At 33.3% G+C, this 24,118-nt stretch overlaps 2 protein-coding genes and 6 pseudogenes across 4 annotated transcripts; all 8 read left to right on the forward strand.

The window, feature by feature from the left end:
- Positions 1–181: 181 nt before the first annotated feature.
- LOC111282034 (peptidyl-prolyl cis-trans isomerase 2-like) lies at positions 182–1,006 on the forward strand. The gene has a single exon (XM_022869927.2). It carries the CDS (start codon positions 267–269, stop codon positions 786–788), a length of 522 nt encoding a protein of 173 aa, XP_022725662.1. The 5' UTR covers positions 182–266; the 3' UTR covers positions 789–1,006.
- A 155-nt stretch (positions 1,007–1,161) lies between these two features.
- On the forward strand, positions 1,162–5,994 carry LOC111281693 (putative magnesium transporter NIPA7; annotated as a pseudogene). Its single transcript, XR_016342383.1, has 7 exons — positions 1,162–1,562; positions 3,062–3,152; positions 3,250–3,409; positions 3,624–3,858; positions 4,400–4,492; positions 4,616–4,733; positions 5,587–5,994. The product of XR_016342383.1 is annotated as a putative magnesium transporter NIPA7 (transcript).
- Positions 5,995–6,132: 138 nt separating this feature from the next.
- On the forward strand, positions 6,133–8,412 carry LOC111281910 (eukaryotic translation initiation factor 4B3-like). The gene is made up of 2 exons (XM_022869709.2): positions 6,133–7,318; positions 8,029–8,412. Exons 1-2 carry the CDS (start codon positions 6,249–6,251, stop codon positions 8,069–8,071), a joined length of 1,113 nt encoding a protein of 370 aa, XP_022725444.2. The 5' UTR covers positions 6,133–6,248; the 3' UTR covers positions 8,072–8,412.
- A 1,097-nt stretch (positions 8,413–9,509) lies between these two features.
- Positions 9,510–10,692, forward strand: LOC149518934 (dirigent protein 4 pseudogene; annotated as a pseudogene).
- Positions 10,693–10,812: 120 nt separating this feature from the next.
- Positions 10,813–12,170, forward strand: LOC111282825 (dirigent protein 4 pseudogene; annotated as a pseudogene). Its single transcript, XR_016342384.1, has one exon. The product of XR_016342384.1 is annotated as a dirigent protein 4 pseudogene (transcript).
- A 7,095-nt stretch (positions 12,171–19,265) lies between these two features.
- LOC111282977 (dirigent protein 4 pseudogene) lies at positions 19,266–19,832 on the forward strand (annotated as a pseudogene).
- Positions 19,833–21,489: 1,657 nt separating this feature from the next.
- Positions 21,490–22,900, forward strand: LOC111281694 (dirigent protein 4 pseudogene; annotated as a pseudogene).
- Positions 22,901–23,044: 144 nt separating this feature from the next.
- LOC111282883 (dirigent protein 4 pseudogene) lies at positions 23,045–23,738 on the forward strand (annotated as a pseudogene).
- The last annotated feature ends 380 nt before the right edge of the window (positions 23,739–24,118 follow it).

The following is a 24,118-nucleotide window of genomic DNA, read 5'->3' on the forward strand; positions in this document are numbered from 1 at the left end:
CACAAACGCTGCGAATAATGACAAAAGAATGTGCCCATTTCACCCACCACTCGGGTCCCAAAGGCTAACCCTAGTTAAACCTTATACCCAATCGCGGTTCATATATCCCCGTCACGATCAACCCACGTATCGATCTCTCAACGGCCAAGATCCCTTCCTTCCTATATAAATCGCATCACGCTCGCTTAGAACCCTAACTACCCATCAAACAACAAAAATCCCAAATCAGCCGATCTCTTTTCTACTAATTAAGTCTTTCTCCCACTATGGCTGCTAATCCTAAGGTCTTCTTCGACATGACGGTCGGTGGCCAGCCGGCTGGTCGGATTGTGATGGAGCTCTTCGCTGATTGCACTCCCCGCACCGCCGACAACTTCCGTGCTCTCTGCACCGGTGAGAAAGGTCTCGGCCGTAGTGGCAAACCCCTCCACTACAAAGGCTCAAACTTCCACCGTGTGATCCCCAATTTCATGTGCCAAGGAGGCGACTTCACTGCCGGTAATGGCACCGGAGGTGAATCCATCTACGGAGCCAAGTTCGCCGACGAGAACTTCGTCAAAAAGCACACCGGACCCGGCGTCCTCTCCATGGCAAATGCTGGACCCGGAACTAACGGATCTCAGTTCTTCATTTGCACCACCAAGACTGAGTGGCTCGATGGAAAGCACGTCGTTTTTGGACAAGTTGTTGATGGCATGGATGTGGTTAGAGCCATTGAAAAGGTTGGGTCTAGCGGTGGAAGAACTTCGAAGCCTGTTGTCATTGCTGACTGTGGACAACTTTCTTAAAAAAAAAAAAAAGGAAAATTGGGTTGTTTATGTTGACTTTGGATGGTGTTTCGTGTGTTAAGAGTCTTCAATTTCTGTCTTTTAGCCTCTTTCTATGGTTCTGTTTTTATGTTCTCTGGGTTTGGTGGCTGAGTGCTTGTTTTATGTAGTCTTTATGAACTACCATAAATAAGCTTAGGGTTTTTACCATAAATAAGATTAGGGTTTTTTTCCCATCATCATCTGCTTAAGTATTTTTCTCATATCTTTTCCTTTAGTTTCCTTGCGTTATTATCTGCTCAGCGATTGCTTTAACGTGGTCTAATCCTCCGGTGGTCTGTTTCGGTGTTTACGGTAGAACCCATAGCATTGATGTTTGGCCACCGACTCTGCACAGAACCATGTACAGTCATGGTCAATTGTGGAAAAAAAAAAACGAGATTTTTAGTCTGCTTTAATAAAAGAGATGGGACTTTATAAAGAGTGGATGTGGACAAGAAGAAAAGACAAAAGTAATGATGAAAATATCCATTGATTTTTTATCATGACTGGAGCCCAACCCCATCCCTAAAAGCATTTGATAACTTGTCTTAGGAGAAGTGGTCCAAAATGCCCATCGAGATCTGATCCACAGCTGAAGTTGTAAGGGAAAGAACAATTTCTCTCCTTGATGATGCCGTTGTTTGGTCTTTGTTTTCTAATGGAAAAAAGCCCGTTACAGATACGGCGTCTCAACAGCACTTTGGAACTAAATTTTTTGCCGTAGCTGATATACAATACAACAGTGAAGCATGGGTAATAATGATTTTGAATTCTAATCTGTTTTCTTTGAATTCTAATCTGTTTTCTGCAATGTTTTTCGACGAAGCTTTGAATGCACGTATTTAGTATTATTTCCACTTTTTACACTAAATATGGAATTAGAAAATCTCTTCTCAACAAGACATCTAATTTGCCCCCCTTTTTTTAGTTGCAAATGGATAGGGTACCTGTTCTTTATCCAAGCCTAATTCTTCTGCTTAAGTTTATGGTGATGTGACCCAAATACTTACCAAAGAAGTTCTTTTCTTTTGGGCTTATGCCAAGATTGACAATTTGTTTCTAGGTCTTCAAGCAGGTTTTAGATTTGAACAGCCCAATTACTTGTCTCTTTGTTCATTGTACTGGCAAAATCACAAATCGAATTTTCTTCTCTCACATGGATGGAAACACTTATCTTAATGAAACAATAGTTTCAGCTGTCCAGTGTTCAGACCAGTATTTTTTAACGGTGTGTTTAGATTGAGAGAAGAGAAAGAAAAGAAAAGTAAAGTAAAATAAAGTAAAGTAAAATAAAATCTCATTTTTTTTATTTGAATAAATATTTAAATTAAAGAAAGAGAAAGAAATAGAAATCAAATAACCTTTAATTTTTTTTGTAAATCAAAATTTTTTAATACCCCAATTTAAAGAAAAAGTTAGAGAAAGAAAAGTTAAATTTTTTTATAAAAAGATTATTATGTTTATTTTTTATTAATACTACAATTTTAATAAAAAAAATTTAAATAGATCACAATCATCATATATTTTTTTTAAAGTTTTTTTTTAAGTTTCATATATATTTTTTAATATAAAAATTTTTTATAATTTTTTAATGATTTAATTTTGCTGAATGGTTGAATATAAATAGATAATTTTTTAAAATTTATAAGATATCAGAATGGCTCAAAATTCATCAATATATATTTGTAAAACATTTTTTTGTTTCACTTGATTAAAAAATTATTAATATAACAGTAATTGTGAGATCAGATAAAATAATAAATATATTATGATATAAAAATACTTTAAAATCACAAGTAATTAAAGATTATAATTGAAAAAAATTATTATAATAAATTATTATTATTATTTTTTACTCTTTATCGTTAAAATATTTTTTTTATTAATTTTAATTATTCAAACAATAATTATCTGTATCATTTTTTTTTCTTTAAATTTTTTTTTATTAATATTGATCCATAAGATAACTGTTCTAATCTATATGCCAATTATAGTACGTTAACAACTTTTTTACATGGTCCGTATAAAAAATGGGCAGTTTCCGACAACACTACGGAACTATAAAAAAGAGTTGAAGATTCCCTGTTTTGTGCGGGTTTTAGTTCTCTCTTTTGTTTCACTTTCACTTATCTTTCTGAAAAATCACAGCCGTTAGTTTTTTCTTAATCTGGTTTTGGCCATTGCTCCAAATATCATGTTCCTTCTTAAATTGATTATGGGGTTTCATTTTGGCGAATTTTTTGTACAAATAGTGCATATTGGAGAGGGTGCAAATTTTGGGGCTTATATCTATGCTCCTGCCGTTCTAGTTACCCCACTTGGTGCGCTAAGTATAATTGTCAGGTAAACTTCTTTTGCTTGCGGTAACTTCTTTAGATTTGATTGGAAATTATTTATTTATCTATTTTCAATGACTGACATGCTTGGTAAATTTGAACAGTGCTTGTCTGGCACACTTAATGTTGAAGGAACTAATTCCGAAAATGGGGATGTAGGATGTGTGTCCTGCAATGTAGGTTCAGTGATGATTGTAATTCGTGAATCACATGAGCATACTCCAAGTTCTGTACCTGAAATTTGGACTCTAGCAACGCAACCAGGTTTGACCCTTCTCTTTATATTTGTTTTTCTTTGTGAGTAATTAATTACTGTTCCTTTTCACATGTTTCTACCGGCAGCTTTTCTAATTTATGTGGCAGCTACTCTTTCAATAGTTTTAGCTTTGATTTTGCATTTTGAACCTCGTTATGGGCAGACAATTATATTGTTTTATTTGGGAATATGTTCCTTAATGGGTTCTCTTTTGGTTTGTAGATGTCCTCATGAAATTTTATTGACAAATCTCAATAGCATCATGGTAGTTACTATGCTGTAAGCACTATGTGAAAGCATTTCTTTGGTGCTGTCACTGGTTACAAGCATCAAAGCTATTGGAATTGCAATAAAGCTTACATTGGATGGGATAAGTCAGATGGCTTATCTTCGAACTTGGTTTTTTCTTACAGTTGCCGCAATCTGTGTCATTGCACAGTTAAATTACCTCAACAAGGTTAATGTTATTGATTCTGTGCTTTGGTGGTTGTCTGTTCCTATAAAATTTAATCTTCCTATTTAACTTCATTTGCGTGAATGACCGTCATGTACTGAAAAACATATCCTCTACCTACGTAGCTGGCATGCTTTTCTCATATGATACATTAATTATTGCTTATTAGGTACGGCAACTTAATCATTTGAATTCATAATGGAAAATATAGATGACAATCTCCTAATCTAGGTCCCAGAACTACTTACAAAATTTAAATATTTGTGCTTAGAAATTTACATGAAAAGTATAGCTGCTTCGAAAGTATCCTCCATTGAACAAATTCTGCATTTAATCTTTTCTTATTACAAATTTAGGTGCAGTTGATATTTTGAACATGGAAGCTATCATTGTTGTATGCAATCAGCCCTGAACATATCTACGACTATGAGCCTTCTATTTTTCTTTCTCATGTTAGGCACAATGTTTTCGAATGCATGTATCTTTCAAATAGAACGGCTGCTTGGCGTTTGTTTTGACTGATGTGTATTTGTCTTCGTTGTAGGCCTGGGATACTATAAATGCCGCAATTGTTTCTCCAGTATATTATGTGATGCATACAACTTTGACCATTATTGCTAGCGTAATCGTGTTTAAGGCAAGTTATTTAATTCATTCCTCTTGAATTTGGTTGTGATGCCTAATTGTGGTTGTAATTTTAGTCACAACAACAGGAACTGCTAGCACAAACTGAATGTTGTTATCATGTTCTTTTTTACAGGACTGGTCAGGCCAAAATGTGAGCATTATAACTTCTGAGATATGTGGATTCATCACTGTGCTCTCTGGAACAATCATACTTCATGCAACATGAGAACAGGAACCACCTCCTCCAGTAGGTATGTGTAGAACTTATCCTTTTCCGCCCTCTTTTTGCTTCCCTCTTCTTTGGCCAGTTAAATACAAGTGGGAGAGGTTGAAACTCAAAACTATAAATTTCAGGAGTTGTCCTCTTTCTGCTCCTTTTTCTTGTTTAAACTTTAAAGTGAGATCCAGAAAAAGTGGATATCCTGGTGAACAATCATTTTACTACTAGTAATTTTGCATTGATATTGTCATTATTGGTGACTTGATTTTGTCCCAAAGTCTGTCCACCGTTTGCCTTAAAATGGAAAAAAAAAAAAGACTGATCTATTGGTCTGTATGATATATGAGGCCATGCAAAGTAATATACAGGAAACCCATCTACCTTTCTCAGCATCACATTGGACTGTCTGTTTAAAAAATATGCCTTTTTGGTGTACACTATGGAGGCAAGAGCTGGGGCTACATCCATTAGAAAAGAAGATTTTGGAGGAGAGGGGAGGGCGGCTGTGATGAGATGTCTATTTCAGAAGCTCTGCTGTGGTATGTCAGTGATCTATTACAAAAATTCTGTGGAACATCTTATCTTTTTGAGGTTCTTTTGTTGACTTAAATGGGATGAGGCATCCTCACCCCAACATTTCACCTATGTATTGTTTCCTTGGATGAGCAAACTGAATTTTCGCTCCTTTTTACCCGCCTGATAACTATACATGTGGAAACTTTATATGATATTTGAATTACTCAGGGAGTTTTCACTTGAATTATACGAGTGTAAAATAATGGCAACCTGTTTGAAAATACTTCCATAATTCAAGTAAAGAATCATGTATTGTTGGGATGTTAGCCTTGTTAATCAAGCTTCATGATAGAGCCTTTACATTGCAGGAACTATAACATGGTATGTTAGTGCCGATTCCATAAAAGAGTCCTGAGGATGAACATTTAATCACCCTAAGCAGTTCGGAGTATCATAAGCCATGAGTTTTCCTTCCAGGGTCCTGATCTCCCTTGGACCAACATTGACCTGGATAGAATATGTGGAAAGCAGGAGAGTTCGTTTGTTCTCCGGACAAAAAAATTGGGGACATCAACAAAAACCAGAAAGGTGGTTTTCCTGATACGAAAATCTTTGCCGTGTTTGATTCCAATGAAGCTTTTGGTTATCTGTCCATGACGATCCAAACCTTTGGATTCCTGCAGGAATCAGCTTCAGGAGTAAGCAGCAGCTTTTTAGAAGGATTAGAATAAAATTTGTTTTAATTCAAGGCGTAAAAGATTAGAAGAGTTTTTAACGTGTAAGCCATGATAACCTTGACATTTTTAATTATAATTATTTTTAACAATTAAGGAAAAAAAAAAAAAGAAAACGACAACATTCCGTCTTCTTATAAAATTCTCCACCGTCCGATCTAATAACGTCATCTCCCATATAAAATCCTTTACCCTACCCTTTCGCTGCCATCTAATGCATATACTTTCACGACCAAAGCCAAAAACGCAAGCTTCGAAACAAAGCCAAAAGCATTTTAAAAAAGAAAGAAACAACCATGGCGGCAACCGTCTCGTCTCCTTGGGGCAAACCCGGCGCGTGGGCTCTCGACTCCGAAGAGCATGAAGCTGAACTCCAACTAGAACAGCAAAGCCGCGACGATTCTTCAACGGAAAAGCTCGCGGATTTCCCTTCTTTAGCAGCAGCCGCTGCCACCAAGGCCAAGAAAAAGAAGGTTCAAACCCTATCTTTCGCTGAATTTACTAACTACGGCAGTGCTAAGCCGAGTGAGCCAACCCGCCTCACTCACGTGGACCTCCTCGTTCTCCCCACTGGCCCTCGCCAACGTTCCCCTGAGGAACTAGATCGTAACCGTCTCGGCGGCGGTTTTAAATCCTACGGTTCGAACAGATACGATTCCAACGGCGACGATTCATCACATAATAGTAGATGGGGATCTTCTAGGGTTTCGAATAGAGATTCCACTGGAGAAATTGCTCCTTCACGCGCTGACGAGATCGATAATTGGGCGTCGATAAAGAAATCGGCTCCCGCCGGCAACGGATTTGGGGGTGGGTTTGAGAGAAGAGAGAGAGGAGGAGGAGGATTTTTTGATTCACAATCGAAAGCCGATGAAGTGGATAACTGGGCAGCTAATAAGAGAAATAAAAGCCCCAGTGAGGCACCGCCACGGAGATCTGGTGGGAGTTTTGACAGAAGAAGCAGTTTCGATTCACTTCAATCGAGGGATTCGCCGAGGGATTTGGATAACTGGGGAAAGAAAAAGGAGGAGACTGGTAGTGGTGGGGTGAGGCCAAAGCTTTTGCTTCAGCCACGTACGGTTCCTATGATCGAGGAGGGTAAAAAGGAGGTGACTTTGGCCAAGCCCAAAGGGGCAAATCCATTTGGCGAGGCAAGGCCGAGAGAGGAGGTGTTGAAAGAAAAGGGGAAAGATTGGAAGGAGATTGATCAGAAGCTGGAAGCTGTGAAGATTAAAGAGACAGTTATGGTTACAAAGAAAGAGAGAGGAGGAAATGCAAGTTTCAGGAATGGGCGTGCCCCGGTGGAAAGGAGCTGGAGGAAGAGTGAGTCTGTTGAGGCAGCTGCTGATTCTGATCAACCCCAACGGTTTGTTCAATTAACTGAAATTTGATTGCCTGGTTAATTTGAGAATATTGCCATATATATATTTTGGTAGATTGTTTAGAAGCGTGTTCTGTTCTCTCTCATAAAGCTTAATGCGTTTTACCTGCTATGTTGGTTGCTTTCATGGTCTTATTATTTGAAACGCATTTTGATCTTAAGAAACAGAATAAAAGTAGCATAATTGAATTTTTTGCCTGCCACAATTGTGTTAGAACAGTTTTTTCCTATGTATGTAGCAGTACTTTTAGGCAAGGGATTATGGGAAATGAGATTAACTTTAACTAGCTAAAAGGACAAATAACCGTGCATCTTTTTCATCTCTCATGTTCCTTTTTTTTTTTTTTTTTGTTCTATAAGATTATTAGCATTTATGATAAATCTAAAGCATGGATAATGAAGTGATTTCTTTCAAGTGAAAGCCCCTTGTATAAGAAAGAGTTAAAGAACTTCTTGTGAATTATACTTTTCTTTGATTATAAATCATAGTAATTAACAAAGTGATGGTTGGTTTCAACTCCCGGAAAAACATGCAAACTCATTTAATCTTTTCCAAGGAAAATGCGTGTTAGATCCTTCTTTTGAATTCTGCATGAGTTTGAGTTCACTATTGTGGAAAACTTTGTCTGTTAATTAAATGTGTGTCTCAGCAACATGACATGCTAACTCTGATCCTTTTTTCTTCTGGAATCAAGTGTTGAGAAAACAGAGAATGGCAATGTTGCTGAGAATTGGTGATAGAGACTGACAAATGCGAAGCTTAGGTCCACAGAAAGGGAGAAGAAAAACTTCTTTTGAACTTTTTGGATGTCTGATATGTTGAGTTGATGAGAGTTGTTTGTTCTTTTGTTGAGACTGTTATTACTGTCAATGCAGTATTTAAACAATTTTGGTAGGCTTTGAATTAGTTGCATTGGCTTGGTTAAACATGTCTTGTTTGTAAGAGTGTTTCTTCATAGTTACCAATGTTATTAGAGTTATTATTTTTTATTTTTAAATTTTGATTTATATTGTGAACATTAGTAAAGATGATAATTGTTTGAATTGGTGATGAAATAATTCAATGTTCTGTTTGAATATACGTTGATATTGAATTTTGTAATCCAAAATGGGATGTTCTGTTTACTGGACTGCATTCAGGTATGCATAAAAGATTTCTTAATGCTCTCCAACATTTAGAAGTCCAAGTTTGAATTTTAGCCTATTGGAACCTTAATATGTTGGCAAGTTTTTGAACACACTTTTGTTTCTAAGTTCTAACATAATATGTTTTAACCCAAAACATGGTCAACTAAAGGATAAGCCATGTTATTTAGGCATTCTAGTGCAAAAGTGCTAAGAAGAGTACAGTGACTTCATGCACATGAGTTGAAGAAACCACTTCTGTATGCTTGTTACCAGTTTAGTTTTTCTCCAACCAGTAACTATAAAAAGGGTTGTCTGAGGTCAGTTTTTCTGGCATGACAATTTTGTTTTTCCCTTTTTGAGTAGTCATGACAGAACTTGATACCCTTCTAAGATGTCTTAAAATTAGCCCGAGTTGTTTTCAGTTGTGGTTGTAGATTGCTGTTGTACTGCTAAGTGGTAACTTTTACTGCACGTGCTGTGTTTTTAAGGACATCTAGATTAGCATGTCGTAAGGAAGTGAATACTAGAGAACAGGGAAGCATGATTGAGGGCAAATGGGCCTGCCATTCCAAGGCTACAAGAAGCCAGTTGGATTTTTGCAGTTTTAGTTAAATTTAATATGAGTTGGCCTGAATCCAAAATGAAGGTGTTTTCATGCCTGTTTGTTGTCACCTGCGTCTTTCATTACATTCCCACCCTACGCCAAATATATTTTCCGCCATTATACCTGAATTTTTTTCTTTCTGGTCTAAAATTTAGACATCAATCAGGTCCTCGCCATGCGGGTATGAGGATTTTTAAGTCCAACAATTATTAAAAATGAAAAAGTACTTTTTAAGTCAGGACATGTTTTATCACATTCCTCCTTAGCAAGAAACACAGGATTTTCTATCACCATTTAGTTCTTTAAGTTGAGATTTATCTGATAATTTTCCCTCCTTTTTCTATATTATAGAGTTGGGCGGGGGGGGGGGGGGGGGGGGGGGGGGAGGGGTTCTGGTATTAAACCTTTTTATATAGCTTCTGTACTTATACACCAAAAATAACAATGGAGTCATCCTCTAAAGAAATGAAGTCAGGACGTATGTGCAGAACGGTGGCAGATGCTGTATATGTTCTTGATGCCATTGCAGGCAAAGATTATAACGATAATGCAACCACTGAAGCATCAAAGTACATTCCACATGGTGGTTACCTAAAAGAGCTTGTGATATCTCCAGTGCAACCTTTAAGAGATGTCATTGCAAATAAATTTTCAGATTTAGTTAGTATTTTTGTTAGTATTACATACATAGTTAAAAGTTTTACCTTTAAATTGGGTTAATAAGTGATTTGCTTGATCCGAATGGCCATGCAAGAAAAATTGAAGGAATATGACCAACATTTTTACCTTGAAGCTGAAGTCGCAAATGGGATCAGCAAAAAGGACAAGGAAACATTGTTAAATTTAGCAAAATTTCTTACTATAAAATTTAGATATTGAAATTCGTCTTATAAGGAAATCCAACATATAATCCAACCACTATAAAATTGAATCAGATCCATTTTCTAACTAAAACTTGAAAAGTTACGGAATAGATCTTCTAAAAACAAGTTTCAAGTAATAATCCATAAATCAAGGCGCTGGAGTAAATAAAAAGAAAAGCCTAGAATATGGAAAGAGGATCGATCATCACTTGGATTTTGGTCCTCACCATGGCTACCTCTCCCGTGTGTACCAATACTACTTCTAGACCGCGCCATATGCTCCCAAGGCGGAGAAAGTAACCAACCCAACATTCCTTTTTCCACGACACTTTCAGTGCGAAAAATCCTTCTGCTGTTTTGGTAGCCCGTGCCAACATCACCAGCCAGGACAAGTCAACAGCGCCATTCAGCAGCGTCATTGCCATCGATGATCCCCTCACTGTAGGTCCTGAATCTACCTGGTTATTGGGAATGCTCAAGTGCTCTGGATGTCATCCGGTAAAGATATACGACCCTGGTGGCTTTCTTTGATTTTGGCTTCACTAAGGGTGAGTTCAATGGAAGCTCCATCAGCGTGTTTTCGAGGAATCTGATTTCAGAGACTGAATGTGAGCTTGCTGTGGTTGGAGGAAGGGGAAAATTCATGATGGCTAAAGGGGTTGCACAACTTAAAACTTACTCAATGTAACCAATGGGGATGCCATTGTATAATGCGACTGTGATTCATCACTAAATGAAGTGCTATTTTGATCTGAATTCTGAAATTATTTCATTCCTAATTGCCAAGAAATATTGAGGAGTGATCTGTCTAATATAGTAGGCGTCAAAACATTCAGTTGCCCGAGTAAAATCCACATTAAGGGAGTCGAGAATGCCTTCGGACTAGATCTATCATTTCTACTTTTGCAAACAATCCAACAACCACAAGCACAAGGAATGTTCCAAGGAAAGTTGTTAAGATGGGAATTCTTGGAGGTTAAGCTAATGCTAAACCAATTAGAGAGAAAGAATCAGGAGCTAAAGAAAGAGTCAACCAAACTCCCAAAGTCCACTTTTTCCTTGGTATTTTTCATTTCCAAAACAGTTGACAATTAGGAATTAGGTGTGCTGTCTCTATATTCCTTGTCTCGGCATTTTCAGTTACAAACCGTATCTTTATATAACAATTAGCACAATTCGTTTTCAATAATCACTGTTGATTTTAGTTTAAAATTGAAAACTACATACAGCTATGATCCTCTGCCCCGTTATGCTAGTATAAAGGGGCAGGCTATAAAATGTTTAGTATTTAACTATACAATAACCACATTAGCGCGATCCCGTTATTTCTGAGGAAAAAAACAATGGACAGAAGTTTGATATTGGCCTGGTTTCTGGTCCTCTGCGCGGCAATGGCACCAGCTTTTTGCCAAGGTTATTACTCCAATACCGTGCCTTATGTTCCTACGCCAGCAAAAGTAACCCATCTACACTTCTTTCTACATGACACTCTGAGCGGAAAAAACCCTTCTGCAGTGAAGGTAGCCCGTCCAAACATAACAACCGCCTTCAGTGGCACGCCGACACCCTTCGGCAGCGTGTTTGCTGTAGATGATCCACTCACTGTTGGCCCTGACCTAACATCAGAGGTCGTTGGAAATGCTCAAGGCATCTGGGTGTCTACTGGCCAAGACGTTTTAACTCTGGTAGTGTACTTGGATTTTGGTTTTACTCGGGGTGAATTCAATGGTAGCTCTTTCAGCGTATTCTCAAGGAATCCAATTACAAAGACTGAGCGTGAGGTTGCGGTGGTCGGGGGAAGAGGAAAGTTCAGGATGGCGACAGGGTTTGCACATCTTAAAACTTACTTTTTAAATTCCACCAGCAGTGATGCTATTGTTGAGTATAACGTGACTTTGATTCATCACTAGGATGACATCCTGCCAGTTCTCTTCCATGTCTTACTAGTGATTGCTTTTGTTGGGTTTGCATTACCCACTTGCGAGGGGTTGCCAGATTTAGGGACAGACCTGATTCATCTATCATGTTTTCAAGTATTTTGGGGGTTTAGCCAGCTCATGGCAGAGATTATTCCCCTGTAATGAGCTGATTTGATCTCTTGTTTATTACTTGTAGCACCTTTTTTCTAATAACGTTATCTGTGTTGTTAAAAAAAAAAAAAAAAGAAGAAAAGGGTAATCCATAAAATCAATCTATATATTAGCAACAAACCATAAAATCAATTCTCTCCTGGAGACCTGGACTGGGATTTTAATTACATTAATAAAAAATGCCAACACTTTTACATCTTCCCAATTTTCTTGATGTTATGTACCTGTGTACCAAATTTTTTTTTTTTTGTAGACCTGACAATTAATGTTATTATATTATATAAAATATTATATTCGTGTCATGTATTATATAAAAATTACGTATCATAGTTTATATCAATATATAAATATAAAATATAATTTGAATTTATTAAACCTATTTATGATTTTTAAAAAATTTTAAACCTTATTATTTCTATGAGCTTTATTTGTGTCATTATTGTATTGTATCATTGTATCGTATTTTAAATTATCATGTCTATTTTTTGGTATACAAAATTTACATAAAGTTGTATAAGTAAAGTTCGTGAAATTTTTTATTAAAAATGAGTAAATAAGAATTTTAATAAAAAATTCAAACATCGACAAACTGATAGATTTTAATAAGAATATCAATAATATGTGAAAAAAATTATAAAAAAATTATTTATAATTTAAATTTGAACAATACTAATACAACTATAAAAATTGTCAATATTTTTATTAAAAATATCTATTTAATAAATATATTAAAATTTATTAATTTTTTTTTAAAAAAAATTTATACACTTAATTTATGTGATGAAATTTTTCAATCTATCAATTTTAATTTTTATTTACTTATTTTTAATAAAAAATTTCATGAATTTTACCTATAAAACTTCGACTAAGTGTTTTTTGATTAACAAAAATGGGAAAGGACAAACTTTGGATCATTATATGGCAAGTTCTATACATTTTAGCTTCATAAATTATATTTTTATAATATTTTATTTACAAGTTGAAAGTAAGGGGCATGTGTTTTCAATTAATTGTCCTTTTTAATTTTCTAATGTACAAATAACTTATCAATTACGTGAGATATATATTTTATAATTAAAAGTAGTTAGGGTTTGAGATTTGAGATTGAGTCATTATAACCTTAAAATTTAGTATAATAATTCATAAATTATATTTTTATAATTTTTTATTTAGAGGTTAAAAGTGATGGGCAAGTGTTTTCAATTAATTTTCCTTTTTAATGTTCTAATTTAAAAATAATTAGTCAATTGGGTGAGATATATTTTTTTTATAATTAAAAGTTGTTAAAGACTGAGATTTGAGGCGAAATAATAATAACTTAAAAAATAGGTATGCTGATCCTAGTAGATATAGCCTACCCCACAACTCTCTTCCAAGCTTTTTGCCGTTGAACCATCTCTCTAGCAAACTAGGGTTCACAACCAAGCTAGCCAAAATGGGATTCCTTTGGTAAGCCTCCTTGATCCTATCCAAAAACATGGCCCTTTGTATGGATTTTGGCCAATTTATGCTCTTCATTCAAGCTCCAGAATTGCTGCTTCTTGCTGTACAGAATCATGTGAAGGAAAAGATGCTGCACCGGAAATTGAATTTCTAGTCCCCTCATCATCTTTACAAAATAAGTACCGAATAACTAAGGTGGATATCTTGTGTATCTAAATGAAAACTTTCAAAACAAATTGATATTTTTTATGTGTCAGTATCTTTTAGTACTCACTTACAGAAGAGTACTATAACCTTCCATCATGTAATTCTAATTCTCCAAATGATGAGTTCTTCTACATAGATTCTTCTCAAAATTTGATTCCTTTAGCATCTCATGATCTTCCAAGTTCTTGGATGAAGAGACTGGTTGGATTTCATTGCCTTCAACTGCTTCACTTGGTTTTTGCATCAACTTTTGTAGACTCAACTGGAGGATGAAGTTCAGTTTTTCCTTGTTCTATAAACATGGAAGGGCCAAAATAAGTTTTAAACCGATCACTCCATGAATAGATGGATATTCAACTCAAACAAAAGGCCAAACAAAGTCGAGTTTAACTTCAGCTTGTTAGAATGAGAATTTACTAACCTTGCATGATCATCTTTTGCGAGATGTTTTTCTTGATGTTCAGCATTCGTGTTGTTTTCTTCCGCATTGATCAGGATCATAAATAGACAACCATATATTGGCAAATAAAATACTGCATTTACTAACTTTTCTCATTCTTTTTCGAATTATCACCTTAAGGATCTACTGTTCCCTCAAGGTCACTGAAAACCAAGCTTGTTCCATTTCCTTGAGTATTAATCTTTAAATTCACCAAAAAAAAAAAAAATCAAAAGTCGAATTTGTATCATTCAGTAAATTCACGAAAAATAAACTATAAAAAGTTGAATTCAAAATCAAAGAACAAAAATACATACCAAAATTTCAAAAAAAAAAAAAAAGACTCACTTTTTTAACCCGTCTTTGAGTACAGATTGTTCTGCTAAGGTCCAAACCAAGAAAATTCCCGTTGTTCAAGTGTGCTTCATTGAAAGAAAATGATGCGTTGTTTGCTTCTTGCTAACGGTTTTCCAGTGGGTTTGGCATCAGTTTTAGCTTAAAAAAACTTCCATTTTTACACTCTTTTTTGAAATTTTACTAAAAAGATAATGGAAACAAAAAAACAAAAAAGAAGAAAAACATAATTCCTAGAGAGGAGAAAGTTGATTCCTTCCCCCCAGCTGAGCACCGCCCACAAAAATCAATTAATTATTAGCATATAAGTTTGTTATGTATGAACTTGTAATGTTGCTATGTTTCCTTTTTAACCGGTGGAGGCATAGTTATCAGAATTGTATCGAATCATTAGTTTGATCTGATAAACCGATAAATTGATGTTGAAGCTGATCCGATGTTGTAATTAGATCAATTATATAATTAAATCATTTTAAATCATTATGAACCAACGATTGATATAATAAATTAGTAAACCAAGTTGTTTTTTTTTAACTGAATGATTGTTTGACCTAATGGTTAAAGGCGCTCGAGGGAACATCAATGGCCTGGTTTTGAATCAGACATTTTTCTTTACTTGTACTAAAATTTTACTTTCTTGATGTAACTAAAAAAAAATGTGAAAAAAAAAAACTTTCAAGTATTTAAAATAATCTAATTAAATTCTTATATTATTTTTTCATCTAAATAAGCCTCCAAATTCTTCTTTTCTATTGTCAAAGCTCTTATATCTTTATATTAATGATATGTAGGTATATTTTGAAATATGTTGATAATGATATTGTAAAAAAACTTATACGTGTATAAAAATAAGCAATTTAAAAAAAAAGGATCTAACAAAAATTTTTATTAAATGATACTATAATTAAAATAATAATAATAATAATAATAATAATAATAATAATAATAATATATAAAATTAATGAAAAATGAAATGTTAATAAAAGTGATTAATTATTTAACCATGATCGAAAATAATTAATAAAAAATGTATATATGTAAAATTAATTAAAAAAAATCTACATTCATATAAAAAATATATAAATGATTTTAATTTCATTTTTACTAATTTTCATATAAATATAAATATTTCCTTTTTATTAATTTTATTTGTAGATATTTCTTTTTTATTACATAAAGATTAATGATTATATATTAATAAATAATATTTATATTTTAATAAATATAATAAATAATAAATAATTATTATTTATATTTATTAAAATATAAATGTTATTTCTAACTATTAAATATAAAATATGATTTTAATAAAATGTTAAGTAATTTCATTTCTAATTAGTAATTAATTGTTTTATGAATTTTATATTTTAAATTTTGTAGCTTATGATATACCTTAAAATTTATAGTTTTATGGTTGAATTATTAAACAATAACTTTAGTTAAAATTTTTGAATTTTTGAATTTTAAAATTTTAAAATATTTATTTTTTTTATAATATTTTTTATTGAACCAACAATTGACTTATTAATCCAGTGGTTGAACCATTAACCTTATAATTTGAAACTTTGAACGGTGTAATGTTGGGTCCGATTTTGATAACTATGGATGGAGAGCTAAAGCACATGGCAAAATTTTCAATAGTCCTACACCAACAAACTCATGCAAAAAGTCAATCAATTTGAAGAAAAAAGCTTAATAGTTTGGCAAGATAGTAGATGATACTCATCATTTAGATATAATGGTAGCATATGGAGAAGTAAACCAAAACAAAGAGATTTATGGTCACCTTAATTTCTTGCCTCATTGTAGACGTTAAGAACTGGTTGAAACCCCAAGGTAAGTGTAGATTTTGCACATTAGATACATTACGCAAAAAATAATGTATAATGTCATTTGTCCCAATAGAAATGTAAAACACTGAACTCGAGATAAAATCAATTGTTACATCCTCACCCATGCTTAAAACAAACTATTGGTAAGTATTAGCAAACTGCTGAATTTGGTGGGTGAATGAGATATGCTGACCCTACAAGAAGAACAGATATAAATATTTCATTACTGTAATGAGTAGTACAACTTCAATTGACATCTTAGAACAGCAAAACATATGAAAGGCTTATATATAATTATGTATTGACAGGTACATGAGTCCACATATGCTCTAAAAACTTGGAAAATGAAATGAAAAACATGTCACTTAGGGCACGGGGCTACTGGGATCTCTTGTATTCTGTCACAATAACCATTGGCCAAAGCAAGAGAGTTTTAAGTCTGAATCACACATGATATACATCAGAAGAGATGCACTTTTAACAACTTCAACCCAAATTTTAGTTCACAGGTCAATGATATAACTCAAGCTAACATCCTGAAGAAGAGGATTGACAGATATATATATATATATACACACACACACACATATACATATATATATTTATATGGTTCAAACCATACAAAGTCTGATCCACTTGAGAATATAATCCTTTTTTTATTATTATTATTTTGAAGGGATTGCTTTTACTACATTTTATTATCCATGGCTTTGTAATCATGTGTTTTCTTGATGTTGCAATTCTAGTGATCTGGGTGCACTTCAACAACTTTTGGTTTATCAATCCAATATGCTAAACGAAGAAAGTACATTCTGGACAAAGTTAGCCAAATTTATTTTGTATATCATCCATTATATTTTAACAAATTAAAAAAAGAAAGAAAAAAACTCTGCAATAATACCAAAATACTCCTTCTAAATAAAAAATAAAACCAAGAAAATTCAAAATTATCAAAGTAGATGAAATGCTTAAACAAATCTAACATGAACATATATAGAATATATCAATTAAAATTAAAATTTTCAAAAAACCATAGCGACAAATTTAAAAATTTTACATATTTATAACTGAATTTCTATAAACAAAGATAACTCAATAAGAGTTCCACCAATAATTTAGCTAACCTCTTTTCAGATAAAAAATTCAAGATAATATGATTAACAAATAAAATTTGATTAATTAAAAGAAATAAAAAATAAGTAATTCAAGATTCATAAAAACAATAAAAACGTCTGTTTCTAGGGCAAGATCAATCAAAATTCGAAGTAATTAATGAATTTTAGCAGAGCTTCGATGAGAAAGAATTAAAGAATGGGAGAAAGAAAAGATGCATATATGGTGCAAATTGCAATTAGAGAATTGTTGGAACATGAGGCTGGCGAGCATCAAAAGCACTAAAACCAGAAGCTGAGAAATGCATCTATGAGTAGAAAATGAAGGAAGTAGATATAATTCAGAGAATTTTCAAGGTACTCTGGAAAGAAAAGGAAAGAAATTGAGGGTGAGAAGCAAAAAGAAAGTGGCTTTTGCATAAGTAAAGAATGAAACTTGGAGAATTATGTGGGATAGAATACATGGTAAAAATGAGTGAAGTGAATAGTAGTAGTACAAATTAAAAGATCAAATGGATCGAGTAGTAGCAGTAAAACCTAAAGGAGAGGGTGAAAACGATGAGAAGGGAGGCAGTGAGGGCAAATGCTGAGGCAACACAGCAAGCAGAAGAAGTTCTTCTCGTTCTTCCTGCAATTCCTGTGGACCCCACAAACCTCAAGAATGTCTCTGCCATTAACCCCTCTAGCCATGCAGGTTTCACCACCATTTCCATTATCTCCTCTTCTTCTTCTTCAACAGTCCTACAAGTAATTCATAGTAATACTACTTTTCGAGAAGCTTCTGAGAAGTTTTCTTCAGTTTTTCAAGTCCAAAATTACCTTTTGATTTTTTTTTTCTTTTACATTGCCAATCCGGCTCTTTAATACATAATGGGGATAGTTTTTACCATAAGATATAGATGATTGTAACTGTTTCTTGAAAATAAAAGAAACTAAAATATATATATATATATAATTTTATCTTTTTTTGCTATTAAAATTTATTCTTATGAGAAATATGTACACATAATTTTCCATTTACTTTCCCATTTCAGATTAACTCAAATTAATTTTGCTTCAACCATAAAATGGAAAATCAACCCAAGAACTAGCATCACTCAAATCACAATCATGAGTTTGTCCAAAAAAACAAAAAGCATCTTGAATGTCAGCTGTTAATGTGAACGAATTTGTTCCATCTAAATTAAGCACCATTTTTTTCAATTTAAAAAAAAAATCAAGAGATAGCAGACCCTTGTGTTATAGTCTGAAATCTGAATTGATTGTTGTAACCAAAAAACAATCTGAATTGATCATATTTTTAGAATATTGGATTCAAAGTCCAAACTTATAATATTTTGAAATTCTTCATCATTTAAATTTATAAAGAAAAATTATTTCACCTGTTATCGCGGATTTAGTATAATAACACATAACAATTAAAATGTATTTTAAAAAAATAAAAAAAATAGTTAAAATATCATGTGTCAATATTTTAATAGAAAATGAAAGAAAAAAAATTGCACTTATATTATATCGAATACTATCTCACTTGTAAATATACAATATTGTGAACATTAGTAAAGATTATAATTGTTTGAATTGGTGAAGAAACAATTCAATGAGAATTAAGAATTAGGAGTGCCGTCTCGACATTCCTTGTGCAATTTTCTTAACAATATCAGTTACCAACCGTATCTTTATTAACAATTAGCACAATTTGTTTTCAATAATCATAGTTGACTTTAGTTGAATATTGAAAATACCTACAGCTATGATCTTCTGCCCCTTTACGCTAGTATAAAGGGGCATAAAATGTTTAGTATTTAACCATACAATAACCACATTAGCTCAATCACATTATTTCTGAAGAAAAAAACAATGGACAGAAGTTTGATATTGGCCTGGATTCTGGTCCTCTGCACGGCCATGGCACCACCATTTTGCCAAGGTTATTACTCCAATACCGTGCCATATGTTCCGACGCCAGCAAAAGTAACCCACCTGCACTTCTTTTTTCATGACACTCTGAGCGGAAAAAACCCTTCTGCAGTGAAGGTAGCCCGTCCAAACATGACAACCGCTTTCAGTGACACGCTGATACCCTTCGGCAGCGTGTTCGCCGTAGATGATCCACTCACCGTTGGCCCTGACCTAACATCAGAGGTCGTTGGAAATGCTCAAGGCATCTGGGTGTCTACTGGCCAAGATGTTTTAACTCTGGTAATGTATTTGGATTTTGGTTTTACTCGGGGTGAATTCAATGGTAGCTCTTTCAGCGTATTGTCAAGGAATCCAATTACAAAGACTGAGCGTGAGGTTGCGGTGGTCGGGGGAAGAGGAAAGTTCAGGCTGGCGACAGGGTTTGCACATCTTAAAACTTACTCTTTAAATTTCACCAGTGGTGATGCCATTGTTGAGTATAACGTGACTTTGATTCATCACTAGGATGACATCCTGCCAGTTCTCTTCCATGTCTGACTAGTGATTGTTTTTTCCACCAATAAGGTTAAGGCCCTGATTGCTTTTGTTGGGTTTGCATTACCACTTGCCAGGGGTTGCCATATTTACGGACTGAGCTGATTCATCTATCATGATTTTCAAGTATTTGGGTTTAGCCAGCTCATGGCGGAGATTATTCCCTTGTAATGAGCTGATTTGATCTCTTGTTTATTACTTGTAGCACTTTTTTTCTAATAAAGTTGTCTTTATTATTACAAAAGAAGATATGGGTAATCCATAAAATCAAATTCTATATATTAGCAACAAGGAAAATATTTAGATGAAATTTTTTAGATGAAGTTCGTTAAGTTTATTATTAAAAATGATAAATTGAAATATCTTAAGTGTATAAAATTAAGAAATTTTGATATATATTTTTAAATAAATATTTTAAATAAAAATATTGACAAAATTTTTATGGTTCAATAAGTATTGATCAAATTTAAATTATAAATAATTTTTTTACATATTATTGATTTTTACACTGAATTATATCAATTTAAATTTTTTATTAAAATTTTTAATAAATTATTTTTTAAAAAAAATTCATAAATTTTATTTAAAAAACTTTATATAAGTTATCATAAAATTAATTCTCTACTGAAAACTTGGATTGAGAATTTAATTACATTTATAAAAATTGCCAACATTTTTACATCATCCAAATTTTCTTCATGCTAGGTCCCGAGAAAAATATTTTCTCTTTGGTTACCAAAAATGGGAAGGGACAAACTTAGGATTTTTATGTGGCAATTTCTATACATTTTAGCTTCATAAATTATATTTTTATAATTTTTTATTTACAAGTTGAAAGTAATGGGCATGTGTTTCCAATTAATTGTCCTTTTTAATGTTCTTATTTACAAATGATTTGTCAATTAGGTGGGATATATTTTTTATAATTAAAAATTGTTAAAGATTGAGATTTGAGATGGAATCATTGTAACTTAAAACATTTTGTATATTAATATTTTTTCATTCCTCACCAGTCAGTCTGCAATGATACAAAAAATCAAGAATAGATATACCATTTTATTATATCATATATATTCAACATATTAAGAATAATTTTTATTGACTTGTGTAAGCTAAAAACAATATGAATTGATCATACTTTTAGAAAACTGGATTCAAAGTCCAAAACTTAAAAAAAAAATTATTTCATCTATTATTGTATGTTTAGTAAAATCAAATATAATATTTAAGATGTATTTAAAAAATATAAATTAATTAAAAAAATAAATCATGTGTCAAAATTTTAATATAAAATTAAAAAATTACTCTTATAATATCAAATACTAAGTACCTTGTAAATATAGATATACAATATTAAGAAAACTTATGAAGTTGAATGGATGAATTTACCACCATTCAACATAATGTAGCGCGATTCATGTGGCTAAGGTGCGGCACCGCCTATGATCTAATTAATTTTCTGTGTGGCTTTTCTTTTTCTTGTCAAAGGAAAAGTACAGAAAAAAGTTCTATATTATTTGACCGAGGGAGGTAATTCGATGATCTATATAACTAGAGGAGGTGAGGGTTCATTTAGTAGGCATTAACAGTTCAATCCACATCATTTTCATAGCATAAAATTAGTAGGAAAGGAAAGCAATGGAAAGAAGATTGTTATTGACATGGGTTCTGGTTCTTTGCACTGTCATGGCAGCTTGCCAAGGTTACTACTCTCGTAGCAAGCCATATGTTCCTCGAAGGGAAAAAGTTACCAAACTTCATTTCTATTTTCATGGTACTGTCAGCGGCAAAAACCCTAATGCTATGTTGATCGCCAGTCGTAATTTCACCACTGCCTTCAATGACAGACAGATACCATTCGGCAGCATTTATACCATTGATGATCCCGTCATCGTTGCCCCTAACCTAACATCAGGGGCCATTGGAATGCTCAGTCCTGTGGGCTTCCAACGACCAAGATGTGTTGACTTTGGTGGTTTATCAGGATTTTGGGTTTACTCAAGGTTAATTCAATGGTAACTCTATCAGCATGTTCTCAAGGAATCCTATTACACGGATGGAGTGTGAGCTTGCCATGGTCGAAGGCAGAGGAAAATTCAGGATGACCAAAAGGTTTGCATAGCTTAAGACTCACTTCGTTGATTTTACTATCGACGATATGTCATTTTGGAATGTGGTGTTACTGTAATTCATGCTGATATTAGACTTTGTGAGTTCTGTTTTGTATGCTTATTATGGTTGTCTTAAGCTGATTTATTTCATTTTTTTTTTGTACTTGTTTGTAATAAAATTCTCTTCGATGCTAATTATTAAGAAAAATAATTTTCATGTCTTGTAGGAAAAAAAAATAAGACTTTCACATCAAATTAACTTAGTTAACAGAAGATAAAGATGAAATAATTTATAAACCATGACATGAATCAGATCATGATTAGTTAATCATATTTTTTACAGGTAAATTTGTTTTTTCTTAAAAATAAAATTAGAAATGGAGTCAATGGACACAAAGCACCATTCACATGGACTTTGATCAACTTAACTAAATAAGACACAAGGATTTGGTGCACCAACCAGCTGATCAACAACAGATAAGCATACTTATCTAACCTAAAACCAAAATCCAAACTGATATTGCTTTTTATTATAATCTTTGTTAAGTATCAACTTTAAAATTAATTAATAATAAATAAAAGATTCAATTTGAATACAAGATCATAAAGACCTAACAAATCTTAATACATGTGGAGAAAAACTCAAAAGAGTATGAGACAAAAATAACATAAAACATGGATTGTGATTTCGTATTAATTAATATTTAACCTGAAATCAATTAATAATAGATAAAAATACTGAATTTGAATATAAAATTACTATGAATGTCAACGAGTAACTTAAAAACTTGATAAATATAAGATAGTATCATTTAACAATCATAAACAACGAATGCCAACTACTAATTCAATTTTCTTTCTTGTTAAGCTCCATCACTGCTAAAACATTATTATCACCGCCATCAAAGGCAGATCAAAGAGATATAATCTTTGAATTTAAATTATTATAAACTTCAATGAAACAATGATTGAATTAGATAACCATATGAAAGATGAGATCTTGATTGTTTATCATCTTTCTAAGGTATAAAATATTTGGAGTACGTAGAATAGTTATTTGCTGGAAATGGAATATAAATTAATAGAATGAAATAGCTATTTCATATACCAAATAGCAAAGCAGAAACAATGGACAGAACTTTGATATTGTGTTGGATTCTGCTCCTATGCATCCCCACTGGCCCAGTGTATAGCCAATACTACTTAAAGACCGTGCCATGTGCTACCAAGGAGAAGAAAGTTACCAATCTCCACTTCTTTTTCCATGGCACTCTCGGCGGCAAAAACCCAACAGCTGTCACGGCAGCCCGTGCTAACATCACAAGCAACGACAACTCTTTCCCAGCACCATCCAACAGCATAGTTGTCGACAACGCCTCACTCACCATTGGTCCTGAGCCAACGTCAGAGATCATTGGGTATGCTCAAGGACTCGAGGTATTTTCCGGCCAAGATACAACAACCGTGGTGGTGTACTTGGATTTTGGGTTTACTGAGGGCGATTTAAATGGCAGCTCTATCGGCATGTTTTCCAGGAATCCAGCGACAGAGAAGGAACGTGAGCTTGCAGTGGTCGGAGGGAGAGGAAAGTTCAGGATGGCTAAAGGGTTTGCTCTGCTTAAGACTTTCTCTCTAGATAACATCACTCTCATTGTCGAGTATAATGTGACAGTGATTCATTACTAAGTTGACATTTGAGAGTTAATTCTCTTTTATATGCTTGAAGTGTTCCATTTTAATTGATTTTCTCCCAATAAGGTATGTAAATGGGATCTATATATTAATTAGTTTAGAGGTTTCAATTTCAAATATAATTCTTATTTAATCATTTTCGATGAACTTTGCAACGATTTTATCCCAGATTCATATGTGCGACCAATATCAAATGTAGCTGAGGCTTTCTTTTTCCTTCTGATCATTCAGGAGAAAAGGAGAGAGAAGTAAAAGTTTATTTCAATTTGGCATATGCTTAGTTACATAATCAAAAGAAAAGATATTGCTTTTCTGTAATAACCCTATTTTAAAAACTGACAATTAATAATATTGATCACTTTATAACAAAATCACAATTCATAACTAAGAATTTCAGGAATTCCCAAGTTGGTTTTGCCAGAAATAGAAACAGTATTAGGTTAAAAATTCTAC

Source organism: Durio zibethinus, chromosome 5 (assembly GCF_047325235.1).
Source record: "Durio zibethinus cultivar Kanyao isolate XHJ-2024 chromosome 5, ASM4732523v1, whole genome shotgun sequence".
Taxonomy (NCBI): Eukaryota; Viridiplantae; Streptophyta; class Magnoliopsida; order Malvales; family Malvaceae; genus Durio; species Durio zibethinus.